The sequence below is a fragment of the Diospyros lotus genome, chromosome 9, assembly GCF_014633365.1.
Source record: "Diospyros lotus cultivar Yz01 chromosome 9, ASM1463336v1, whole genome shotgun sequence".
Taxonomy (NCBI): Eukaryota; Viridiplantae; Streptophyta; class Magnoliopsida; order Ericales; family Ebenaceae; genus Diospyros; species Diospyros lotus.
Window position 1 is genome coordinate 2,252,291 of NC_068346.1, and position 12,017 is coordinate 2,264,307.

The following is a 12,017-nucleotide window of genomic DNA, read 5'->3' on the forward strand; positions in this document are numbered from 1 at the left end:
TAAATCTAGGCAATAATCTTAAGCATAAGTGTAATAATCATCTTTAAAACTAAAAGTTAAAAATTAAAAACAAAATTGTGGTTAAGTGAAAATATATATTAATGCATCAAATACCTAGGAAAAGAATAGGCAAATATTTGCCTCACATGAGATAGTGATACATTAAGTGTTCTAGAAAAGGGCAAAAAGTTGCCACACAATGACAACACCACAAGATTAGGCGAGGGAGCTTGTCATAGCTTAAGTTTTTCTAACATTAAGAGTTAGTCATATCTATTAAAGGTGATTTTTATTGTCTTTTGAATCTATCAACTGTGGATGCAGATTATTATTTAAATATATAAATATATATTTTTTGTAAATCATGTATGCTTGTAATCAAGTAAATAAGATTAACTCTGCCTCTTCTACCAAATGGGGTTTCGTTACCACAAGAATAATAAGTTGTTATGTAACAATACTTATAAAAATAAAACAAAAAATATATTTTTAAAACGAGTTTGTATAAAAATTAAAAAAATACATAATCTATTTTGTTAATTGTCAAAAAATTTCAAATGAATTAGTTTTTATGTTTTTTACTTTTTAATTGTTGGTTTAGAAAACTTAAAATAAGTAAAAATTAGCAATAATAAATTTCAACTTCTTTAAAAAAAATAAACAAGAAAAAGAGCTGTGCCAAACGGCAACGGCAGGAGGCAAACGGCTTCGACCTCCTGAAAATGGCGAGAGGGCTTTGTTCCCGCCGTTTTCTCCTTCCATCTCTCTTCGCTATCACAGAAACCCAATTGCAGATTCCAAAATCACCTTTCAGATTCCAGCCTCCTCATGGTTCTGCGTTGATCAGTTCGAGAAATCCAGTTAATTCGTGCGCGGTCTTTCAAGGTACTCACTTGACCCAGTTCGTCAGACCTTGTGATGTATTCATTCTTGTTTTTCACCGATTGGTTCCTTGTACACTGCCAAGACTGGTCTGCCGTCTCGGTTCGTCTCATTCGTTTGGTTGGGACTGCGTGTACCATCTGTTCGTTAAAAGTCCTCAGAGAGGACTCGTGAGACATTGAGTGATACAATAGGATGGTATTGGAGTTTTCAAAGTGGGATATTCAACAACAATTATGCATGCATTGATTCTGCGTGAACGTCTTATTGCTATATCCGGTGTTGTTTTACTTCTTCAACCCCCCCCCCCCCCCCCCCCCTCCTCCTCCTTTTTTGGTTAATTTGATCAACTTTGTATTTCAAAGTATGTGTTTTACAACATATGCAGTGATCCCGACACTTAAAATTATTGTTCAAGCACATTTACTTGTATTTATTACGCATTGTACGTCATAGTTAAGAGTTGCTGAGTCCCAGCAAAATCCACCTATTCTATAGCAGAGAAGATTGGTACAGAGATAAGAACTGGATTCTTGGAATTTGTTAAAGTTACGCTTTTCTATTTCCAAACATGCCTTCTTTCTCAATGTAGTGAATATGCAGCAAAACAGTTGATTTGTTGCTACTTTTCCTTGGTCCGCCTCAGCTTTATATTGCAAAGGTCTTACTTCATGATAAGCCTAAAAACTGCCTCGCAGTACTTAGTTGTAATTCCTCTTGTAGCTCACTTTGATACAAAAGAAGTTTGGACCTAAGGATTGCCATGCTGATTATACCACAGCTTTATTCTCGAAATCAATTTGTTTGTTTCAGCCAACTAATCGGAATTCCTTTTATTAATTACATGTATTTCCTAGCATGGTTGCCACTACAATATTCCCAGGAAGGTTGAAATGTTTGATTTTGCTGAGGGTACTAGTACAACGAGTTAAAGCTGACGTAGCTATGGGAAATTTGGGTTTACATTTTATTTTCTGACAAGTTCTCTCCAATCTGAGGGGGCATAGAACAAAGCTCCTTCTAAACCAACCTTTAATGCTGTCCTCTACTAGCTGTAACAGTATGCCTTGCCTAGATAAACACAATTTAGTTGTTTTGTCTTACAGTTGATACGTTGAAAAACTTTCAATATGTTCTTCTCTTCTGTAGTCCGCTGTGACCATACAATATTAGGTCAAGTCCTTTTTATTTTCTGCTATGTTCCTCCTCTTTGGGCTAAAAGCTTTTGTCTACTCCAAATACTTTTGCAGCATCACGGTCATATGCTCGTAATGGACGCCCACATTATGATCTCTTTGGGAATAGAAGACCAGGAGACGAGGAATTCAGCAAAGCCTGGCAGAAAGAAATGGATGAAGAGAGCTCCCTGTGGACAGCAAGTGAGGATGAAAGTGACAGTGAACAAGGCCGTGATCGACTTGAAGAAGAAATCAGGAGAGTCAAACAACAGGCAAAGGAGCATTCTGACCTCATCGATGGTGATGACAGTGATGAGTTGAGAAGTGTATGGTCTGGAAGTGACGAGGAGAAGACTTTGTGGACTGGTGATGAAGATGATGATGATGACGATATTCCAACGGAAGCCTACCCAAATGAGAAAAGTGATGCATATATAGATAAATTGTTCGAGTTTGAGGAAGCCCCGAAATATCGGACACTTTCAGAGCTACTGAAAGCGGAGCAGGAACCAGAGGAATTGTCCCCAGGGAAACAAGCTAGAAAAATTGCAGTTGAGAATGCCCTGAGGAAGTTGAAGAAGGGGCCAGATGGGCGGTATACAAATGTCTGGGAGGTCATGAGTGATTTGGACATTTTGATAGGAGCATTTGAAAACATTATTTCAGGGCCAGAGTATGCAGAACTTAGACAGGGAGGGCCTAAGAGATTAAATATCGAGTTCTTCAAGGACATACAAGCAAAAATGAGGGATCCAAACTATAAGTTCTCGCCAGAGTTGAAGTTGAAACCAAAGAGCAAGCTGGTCCCAAGAAAGAAATGGCAGAAAGGAGAATCGAGACGAAGGAAAGCACGGAAGCGCTAAGGTGTAGTGTTTGTCCTTTGGATTGTTTTAGAAGTAAGTTTCCTCTTTATTCTTTTTCTTTATCAGTCTTTACCTTTTTTAAGGTTTATTTGGTTCGATTTCCTTTATAACTCTCTGCATATCCTCTAGTTTTCTATTGCTATTGCTCCAAGCAAGCAAAAGATAAATTGCGATAGAGTGATTCAGATTTGTTTTCTTTTTTTTTTTTATCATGCAATATAGTGAGTCAAATTTGAAATCAAGAAAACAATCATTTTGATGCAATAGATGTGTACTAATTTAATTTAGTTGTCAGGATGACGTGGCTCTGTTGTCCTGAAAGCCCACCAGCATTTTCATCTTATCAAGGAATCCTAACGGGCTGAAAAACATCTTATATTTGTCTTCCAACACATCTGAACCCATTTAGAGTGTATGTGTAGTGCAGTATCTTATACAATCCTGCTGCAGCACAAAGCATCTGCAATGAAACAGAAAATAACAAAGGAAAGCACATCCATGACAAGCAGAAAGCAGCATCCAGCATCGCATTAACTAGGTGTTATTACTCTGATTGATGGATGCGTTAAAACTGTGATTTCAGAGTATACAACGTATCTGAACTTTTTTTTTTTTTTTTTATATACTTGGCTTAGTATACTTTTTTCTTGTGTTGGGGTCCTTGGGGATCTCAAGACTGTATTCTGCTACTCCAAAAAGGAAAATTCAAACAAAATTCGCTTCAACAGTCTATGCATGTACAATAAATAAGTCTTCCCATAATGTTCAAAATGAAGGGTTAATCAGCAGCAAGTTCTGTTGAATTCCATATACAAACCTCCATATTCAGCTGCCCTGATGAATTAAGATAACCAAATGGAATCAGAAGAAAATCTATGGGAGGCATAACTTCCACTCTCCCCAGAAAATTTTGGGTCCATGATTTCAGTCTAAGAGAGCTGATGCCTCTTTCCAAAACAAGATCATAGAAGAACTGGTCCTTTGAGGAGCTTGGAGCTATACAAGTTATCATCAGCGTCCACCCGATATTTTCAATCCCCTTGTTGAGGAGAAAAAGGAGACCATCTTCCTCTGCTTGAAGAACAAGGAACTGTTCATCTTTGTGTATGGATACGGGCAAAGGGCAGTTGTACCGGAAACGCCTTCCAGAATCCCAATGTTTACCACTGAAGTGTAGTGACAACTGCTCAGATGAACCAACAAAACCGCAATCCTGAAGGGGACATCCACATGGTGCAAATATACATGTTTCTTCATGGTTACTTTTCTCCATATAATCCACTGTTTCTGTGCAACCAGACTCATGGTTTCGGCAGAGTGCTCCAACTGGTTCAACAACTTCCGCAACATCCTCACAGACCGCATTTCCTTCATCAAGATCAGCTGGCAGATTTGCCTGTAAAATTGTATCAACGTTCTAGTAAAGTTCTGAGTACTACCAGTATCTCTAATATATGTCAAGAGCGTATATAGTTCAACACCTGATTAATTACCAGCGTCTCTAAGATATTTCAGTACAAGGTCTACCATCTCATTTATTGGGAAACTTCTCTCTGATGGTTAAGGCCAATTATTAGACCTGACAATGTGGCCCCTGCTATATACGTGCAAGTAAAAATTTGAAGATTTCAAATGAAGGCTCACCTTCAAGGGGGTGGCACTTGGCAGTTACAGTTTAGTTTTTATATTTTTTTGGCAAATTTTAAATGAAGACTTGGACGTCATAAGTTCAAGTCAAGAAACAAGAAATAACTCTTCTTATTCTTGTGTTTTCTAGTTTTTTTAAACAAAATTTATAAGGGTATTTTGAGAAATCACTTTATTGACATAGCTTCAAACACCAAAATGGGATGTTTGCTTGTATTAATAGAATATATATATATATATATATATAAAGAGAGAGAGAGAGAGAGAGATACCCCAATTTCCATATTTCATATGTGAAGAGACATATTATAGCGTTCAAACTAACTAAACAAATCAAAATACCGCTTTAGTGAATTTATTTTCCAATTTGGGTAAAAATGCATCAAAATTATTCCATTGGTTACGCTCTCAGCTCAACAAACCACAGCCAGATTACCCTGGGGCCAGCTACTCCTGCCATAGCTCTACATTGCTCCTAATAAAATTATCATTCCTGAATTAAATGTGAACAATGTGTTTTTCTTAGGCCTCATTCTTCACCTTCAACACATTCCCCGAACTAGACTATCCCTCATTATCAGTACATTCATTGCTCTATGTTGCACTCGGTTCAACCCCCCCCCCCCCCTCCCTCTCTTTCTTCATTTTTCTGTTCACTTTATTTCATCATTTAAACAATTATACATTCATCTGTTCATTATAGTGTATGTCCAAGGACCAAAAGTGTGCTACGCCTTCAAGGAAAGGCTCGATATCCCACCTTATACATTTTATCAAACACAACATATCAGGCCTTGATCCCATTATGTGGGGCTGGCTACATGAATTCTAGCTTGCCAATCATGGCCATATGTTATGTCAGTCTTTTTATATTTTATCAATAGGTAAAAGGAAATAATGAAAGGATAGGCGAAACTAGAATTTCACAAGGAAAACAAATGCATAGATGATTACCTCCATTGCAACAATTTCCTCATCTACCTGATGCTCGTTTGCCTACAAATTCAGTGACCAATAAATAAATAAAAGAAGACTTGCAACTTTATATAATAAAAGCATCATATAAAAAAAAAAAAAATGCACTTCTAACATTCAAGTAGTGGACCCCACCTAGTATAATTAAATCTTGTCAATGTTGTTGGTTGTACAGGGAAAAAAAAAAGAAAAGAAAAAAGCTATTTTTTCTTTGACAAGAAAAAGCAGCCATCTTTACTTACACAAAGGTAAGACCAATATAAAGCAGCTTCTTTATAACCCGCTATGGAGAGGTATGAGTGAAATAAAAAAATTGATACACAGCCAGAAACAGAATTAGAATTATGTAATGAAAAGAAAAGGATTCACGTTACCTCCCCCATACCAATTTCTCCATTTGCTTGATCATCTTTTGCCTACAACATAAACAGCCATGAGAATATATATATATATATATATAATACTGGACAAGAAGTGCAGGAACACAAACACGAGAAACATAATTTTATGTAGAAAAACAACTGTCTTTACTTAGGAAAGGAGATTCTTTATCAACAAATATAAAGAGGTACAAGTGAAATCATAAATCAATATTTGTCACCATCATTCATGGGAACAAGACTACATTCATAATTGTAATGAAAAAAAGAAAACAAAAACAAAGTCTCCATGATAGATAATCAGATTTGTATAGTAGCTGGTAATGGGGATCAAGAGTCCATTTAGTTTAAGATTTTGTAATTGTGGTTATTTTAAGATGACATTGTGTTGGTAGATGAGATAAAAGAAAGCGTGAATACTAAGCTAAAGATATAGAGAAATGCTTTAAAATCTAAAAGATTTAAGTTATGTAGATTGAAAACTGAATACATGGAATGTAAATTTAGTAAGAATTTAAGTGTGGATAATGATATGGTAAAACTGAAAGATCAAGGCATACCAAGAAAAAATCATTTCAGATATCTTCGATCAATCATCCAAAAAGATGGGAAAATTAATAAGGATGTTATCCATAGAATTAAGGCATGATGGTTAAAACTGAAAACTGCAACTGATGTTTTATGTAATAATAAGACTGATAAAACTAAAAAGGAAATTTTATAAGACAACTACAAGGGCCCATTTGGTTTGTTGGAACAAAAGTAAAGAAAAATGGAATGGGAATGGGAATAGGAATGCTACGGAATTATCAGTTCCATTGTCCTGTTTGGTATGTTCGCCAATGGAATGACCATTCTATTCTATCATTATGTTTGGTACACTAGAACCTAGACAGAATAGAATGAAAGGAAAAAAAATAACTCTATAACAAAAATACCCTTAGTAAAAAAAATATATTATTTTTATTTTTGGGTGCTAATAAATATTTGTATTTTTTTTGGTGCTAATAAAATAATGTTGTTATGTTTTGGTGTTAATAAAATATGACAAGTAGCTAGCTATTTGTTCATTCTTTCCATCAAATAAGCCAAAGAACCAAAAAAGCATTTAAGAAACTAGAGAGAGCATATACATCACCCATTGTTGGGAAAACACAGATAATTTCCAAATTGAAACAGTTGACAGAACCTCATCCAGGAATAAATAACATAATTACCAGGTTACCCTCGATAGCAAAGACAAGATCATGTTCAATGGCGGTGCCCACTTTTCCCACTGGCATTTCATCTAGTTGAGACTTCACTGCCACAAACTCCATCCCATGGCTGCTCTCCTTGTAGATCACCTGTAAAACAACAAAAAAGTTGATAAATAAAAGGCAGAAAACCAACAGATAGACTCCCACCATTATGGGATATGCAGAGTGTCAGATAAAGGCATCTTCACTCCCTCCCAGATGTAGATAGTAAGTTTTCTGGCCCTATAACCTCAAGATATAGGCATCTTCACTCCCTTTCTGCTGCTCCAAAGTTCAACTTAAATTTTATAAATTTCATAAAGAAAATAACCTCACATATCATCTTTAACATACCTCACCACGTCCATAACCACCAAGCTCCTTTTCTCGCTTCTCCCTCTCAGTAATTTCTTCCTCACCCCATGAGGACAAGCATGGAATAACAGTAGGAACAAATTCGCAAGGTCCTCCAACAGAGATTCTCTCATAGTAGAAAAGCTGCAAATAAGCAAAAGTGTACAGTTAAAAAATTCTTCAGAACTAAAATTTCAGAAAATGAAAATTTTGGTTGCATTCTCCTTTACCTGTAGAAATAAAAGACAGCCACCAACTGCACGTTGCTTCCCTTGCCTAAATCGTGACACCTCTCGAACTAGCCGATCAAGTAAGAATTGACCCCAGTTATACTGATGGATGACATCCATATTTGTCAAGAAATGGAGGAAAGAAGGGCTTACATCCAGCCTTGCAGTGGGGCACAGAAGAGTGCCCAATGCATAGAGAATAAATGACCTCTTAAAATCATCCCCTGCTTCTGGAACTGCCAACCTGTCTTCTAGGAGACGGAGGGAGATCCCCCGATTCGAAGCATTGTAACTTTGACGTAATTCTGCAATTAGGTCATCAGGGCCCGAGTTCACAACATCTTTCCCACTTGCTGCTAGTCCCAGCACAAGTTCCACATCATGTGGTGATAAAGGGATGCGCTCACCGCAAATATTCAAGCTACTTCGCACAGTATTGAACCTCTCCAAGAGCCAAAGACACAAACTCCTTCGCAGGGTTCGGCATCTGAGTCTGAGAAGGCTGCCAAATCCCATACTTCCTACCGCAGCTTTTTGATCCGGGGTAAAACGTTGCATCACATTGAATAAACGGCCAGGAGAGCACCTGGTGATTAGTTTGGCCTGCATCAAATAAGTTATTAGGGCTGTTTTCAGTAAAACAATATCAAACAACAATTGCTGAAAATATACTTTTACCTGTCTTCTTGGTTTCGGGACACGGGCAGGTGCACTGCTTAAGTAGTTATCCCACACTTCACGGGCACGCCTAGTGTATTTAGCTTTTTCCTCAACACTCATTGACTTCCATGCATCAGAGGCTGCTTTTGTGGCCTAAAACTCATAACAAATCAATTCAGAAATTAACATTTCAAAGAAAACAAAATTTTCAAACAAGTTTAAGGGCTTACAGCTTTCAAGCCCGAAGATTCAGGATGGGAAGCACTATACTCTTTGATAAACTCGCGGCTATAACATTCAACACAAAGAACATCATTTCAATATTTCAAGAGGTGAATGCTTATGCACATGCATCTACAAAGAAACCAATTATTACCTAAAATGCACCCAGGAGCAAGCGGGACGGGGTGTGGAAATTTGCTTCTTCTTCTTTTTCTTATTGCCCTCAGGAGCAATCAACTCTTCCCCCTTTCTCTTTCCCATCACAGGATCTCCATCGCTTGGTACCTTAAGGCACAAACTTGTCAAAGATTTGTTGCACAAGACCCGAGGAGTGTAGTTATCAGAATGAAAGAAAAAATGGCAATGAATGGGGGGAGTAATCCATACTAATAAAATTTTTCTAAAAGGAAACATATTTCTTTAATGTTTAATTCCAGATTCAGACTATCGTACAACTCTTGTAAACCACATCTAATCACTGTTTGGATTGCATTGGATGTTAAAGATGAGTTTCTTTTGGAAAGAAAACCTTCACTGAAATTTGGTACTAAGTTTGCAAGTTATCCAGATATTGTTAGAATTTATTGTTCTGGAACTAAACAGAGCCCTTTTACCCATAAAAGGTATATTTGCTCAGTCACTCTCCTTAAGTTCAAGGTAGTGCAACAAATCCATACGAGAATGCAATCAATGAATCAACAGTCTTTCATTTTTTTTTCTTGGAAAGATATAACCTTCTGTTACTCTGTGCATACCTATTAAGAACCTCAAATTTTTCTTTGAATTTATCTCATAAGATGTCAGTACTAACTTTTCAAAAGATAAAAACATGCATATTATCATAAAACTAAAATATTTTATATAAGTATATATCAATAATACCTTGTGCATGAGTAATTTGCCTTTACTTTTTGATTAACATTATATTGAGTTATAAAACTGAGAATAAAATAAGAATAAGGGAGTTGAGAAGGGAAACAACACAAGTAGCTTCCTAACAAAAAACTCGTTATGATATGATACAACCTTAAGGGGGTTAGGCTATTGCTTATGTTTCATAAATTGATTTTCTATGTATTTCCCTTGATGCCCCCATTGTTATGATCCTAAATCTGACAGTATGAATTCTCAGCCACTGGTGAGAATTAGGGCAGAAAGTGGTGAGGGAGAAAGCAGAAATTAGGGAGAATTTAAGAGGAGAATTAAGGAAGAGAGAAGAACAAAAAGATGCGAGAGAGAGAAAGAGAGAGAGAGAGAGAGAATCCTGAGAGAGAAAGATCAGGAGAGAGAATTGGAGTGAGAAAATCAGAAAACCGAATTTGATAATTCACATAATGATTTCTTTACAGCTCTAGTAGCTTTATATAGCTACTTCTCCTAGGTAGGTAATTCTGTTACAAAATAAAACAGAAAATACAACTAAAATACCAAAATAACTACTGCTAACTACTTCTCCTAAGAAATAATCAGCTACATTCAACCCTACTCTAAGCCAATACACTGAAGGTTCTGACACCCATGTCCTCCAACTCAAAGAATTTCAACTGTTCTATTATATAACCAATCCAGAGGAGTACTATATACCAACTAATGAATTTAAATTATTTTAAATAGCCGAAGTTATCAAATGATGTGTTTTACATCTTCCAACATATGCTCCTTCCCCAATCCCCAAACTTTATCCTCCATCATTGCTACCTTGTGCCCTCAAGACATGAAGTAAAGGTAGTGAACCGGCTCCAATTTTTTTACAGGCCAAGACCTGAGGGCTCTCTAGGATATCCTTGCAAGTTGGTACAAGAAGTAAAGCTAGTGACACAAAGATACAGAAATAGAGAACTAAAAAGAATTAGATAAGCAAATTGGATAAAGGAATAAATAAAAACATGGATTTAGCACTCCGGTACCTTTAGGTTTGTGCAACCACTTTAAATGGTGATTCATCTAATTCCACACAAAAAAAAAAAAATTACCTACATCTGGCAAATTACAACCCAGTTTACTCCAATTTATGCATCATGCTTTTGGAAACGGATGACACTATCATTTCAAGTCTCCACCAAGAACCACCTTTAGGCAAACATCATTTCAGTTCACAAAATTTTGCATCTTTTCAAGAGCAGTGGATGTTTTCCTTGATGCACTTCATAATGCACAACATGTAAGAACACTGGTTGTTGCTATGTATTGTTAGAAACGAGCTATGCCTTCCTCAATGCTACATTTCCTCCTTTTTTTCCTAGTAGGAGATATTTATATATAAAAGTTTCCAAAAACTATAATGCATGCCTCTAAATATGCAATCATATATACATCTATAACTATGTATAACTTCAGAAATTCAGCATTAAAAAGTTCGTAAATCATAGTAAATCATGAAAATTACATTTACATCTCTAAAATTTGGGATTCCATCAATTTCCAGAAAGCACCTTGTGATTATCCAACAGTAGTACCCCATTGCAGCTCAAAAAGGTTTTGGGAGAAATTTGCTAGAAACCCCTAATGCGCTCGTGCGCTAAACCTCAAACCCCACACCCTAACAGCACACCCAGCTCAAATCCAAATCTCTTTTAAAACACTTCAATTCCATCCGCAAAGCTTCCAATTCAATTGAACCATATACTGTTCCATGCAACAGTACCTTCTTCAACCATTTAAAACTAATAATTATTACAAAGAACGCGAATGCAGCAGATACGTGTAAATGCGCATATAAAGCCACATATCAATCAAATGAGCAGGGATTGAGGAAGAAACCATCGTAATGGCAGTGCAAAGACACGCGATAGGGTCAAAGCGAAGCTAGGGTTCGAGCGAATTCAGCAACAACGCGAGTTGATGTCTCTGCAGAAACGATTAAGCTTCTGCAATGGAGAGTTTTCCGACTTCGTGTTCTTGGTTTCTCTCCAATCGGTGTGGGGTTTTGGCTTTCAGCTGGTTTTGTGCTGAATCGAGTTGTACCTTTCAACCTTTGTATACGGCTCCGTCGTTCCAGTAGCTATTAAGGTTGGGGAAGGGAATATAGTTAAATAAGTTATTGTATTTTTAAATTTAATATTATTTAGTAATGTTTTAATTTTATTAATAGTACTAATTCTATTTTTAATTAAGATAACCCTACGTAGCAGCAAACGCTCGTATTAATTCTAAATTCAAATTTGAAACACCATGCATAGTTATTATCTATGTCATTTTAATGCATTGAGATTAATTTGGTCCTAAATCTTAAAATATAGTTATTGTTGTCAAGATACAATAATAAGTTTATTTGTAATAAGAAAGTGTCTCATGTGTAGTCTCCAAAAGATCTAGAAAAAATGAAACTAATTAGAGGTGAGGGTGAGTCTTCCACACGAATCCCTCAATGCTTAAATCATCCTCGTAC

General features: G+C 36.4%; 2 protein-coding genes across 3 annotated transcripts; one reads left to right on the forward strand and one right to left on the reverse strand.

Annotated features, from left to right (window-relative positions):
* Positions 1-12: 12 nt before the first annotated feature.
* Positions 13-3,640, forward strand: LOC127809658 (uncharacterized). Of its 2 annotated transcripts, none has more exons than XM_052348635.1 (3): positions 13-885; positions 2,133-2,956; positions 3,212-3,640. In XM_052348635.1, the coding sequence occupies exons 1-2, from the start codon at positions 723-725 to the stop codon at positions 2,921-2,923; spliced, it is 954 nt and encodes a 317-aa protein (XP_052204595.1). In that variant the 5' UTR covers positions 13-722; the 3' UTR covers positions 2,924-2,956; positions 3,212-3,640. The 2 variants fall into 2 exon arrangements, with proteins under 2 accessions (XP_052204595.1, XP_052204594.1); XM_052348634.1 differs by having other exon boundaries at positions 3,219-3,640.
* A 21-nt stretch (positions 3,641-3,661) lies between these two features.
* LOC127809656 (uncharacterized) lies at positions 3,662-11,622 on the reverse strand. Its single transcript, XM_052348631.1, has 10 exons — positions 11,390-11,622; positions 8,784-8,914; positions 8,638-8,695; positions 8,426-8,560; positions 7,748-8,350; positions 7,518-7,661; positions 7,143-7,271; positions 5,920-5,961; positions 5,525-5,566; positions 3,662-4,319 (listed from the first exon to the last, which is right to left on the reverse strand). The coding sequence occupies exons 1-10, from the start codon at positions 11,390-11,392 to the stop codon at positions 3,702-3,704; spliced, it is 1,905 nt and encodes a 634-aa protein (XP_052204591.1). The 5' UTR covers positions 11,393-11,622; the 3' UTR covers positions 3,662-3,701.
* Between the last annotated feature and the right edge of the window lie 395 nt (positions 11,623-12,017).

Excerpts from the sequence above, each read along its gene's own strand:
- LOC127809658 (XM_052348635.1), top strand. The coding sequence starts at position 723 with ATGGCGAGAGGGCTTTGTTCCCGCCGTTTTCTCCTTCCATCTCTCTTC. Across the intron at positions 886-2,132 it reads TTCGTGCGCGGTCTTTCAAG|CATCACGGTCATATGCTCGT; the intron begins GTACTCACTTGA and ends ATACTTTTGCAG.
- LOC127809656 (XM_052348631.1), bottom strand. Across the intron at positions 7,662-7,747 it reads GCTGTCTTTTATTTCTACAG|CTTTTCTACTATGAGAGAAT; the intron begins GTAAAGGAGAAT and ends GCTTATTTGCAG. Across the intron at positions 4,320-5,524 it reads AGGAAATTGTTGCAATGGAG|GCAAATCTGCCAGCTGATCT; the intron begins GTAATCATCTAT and ends ACAATTTTACAG.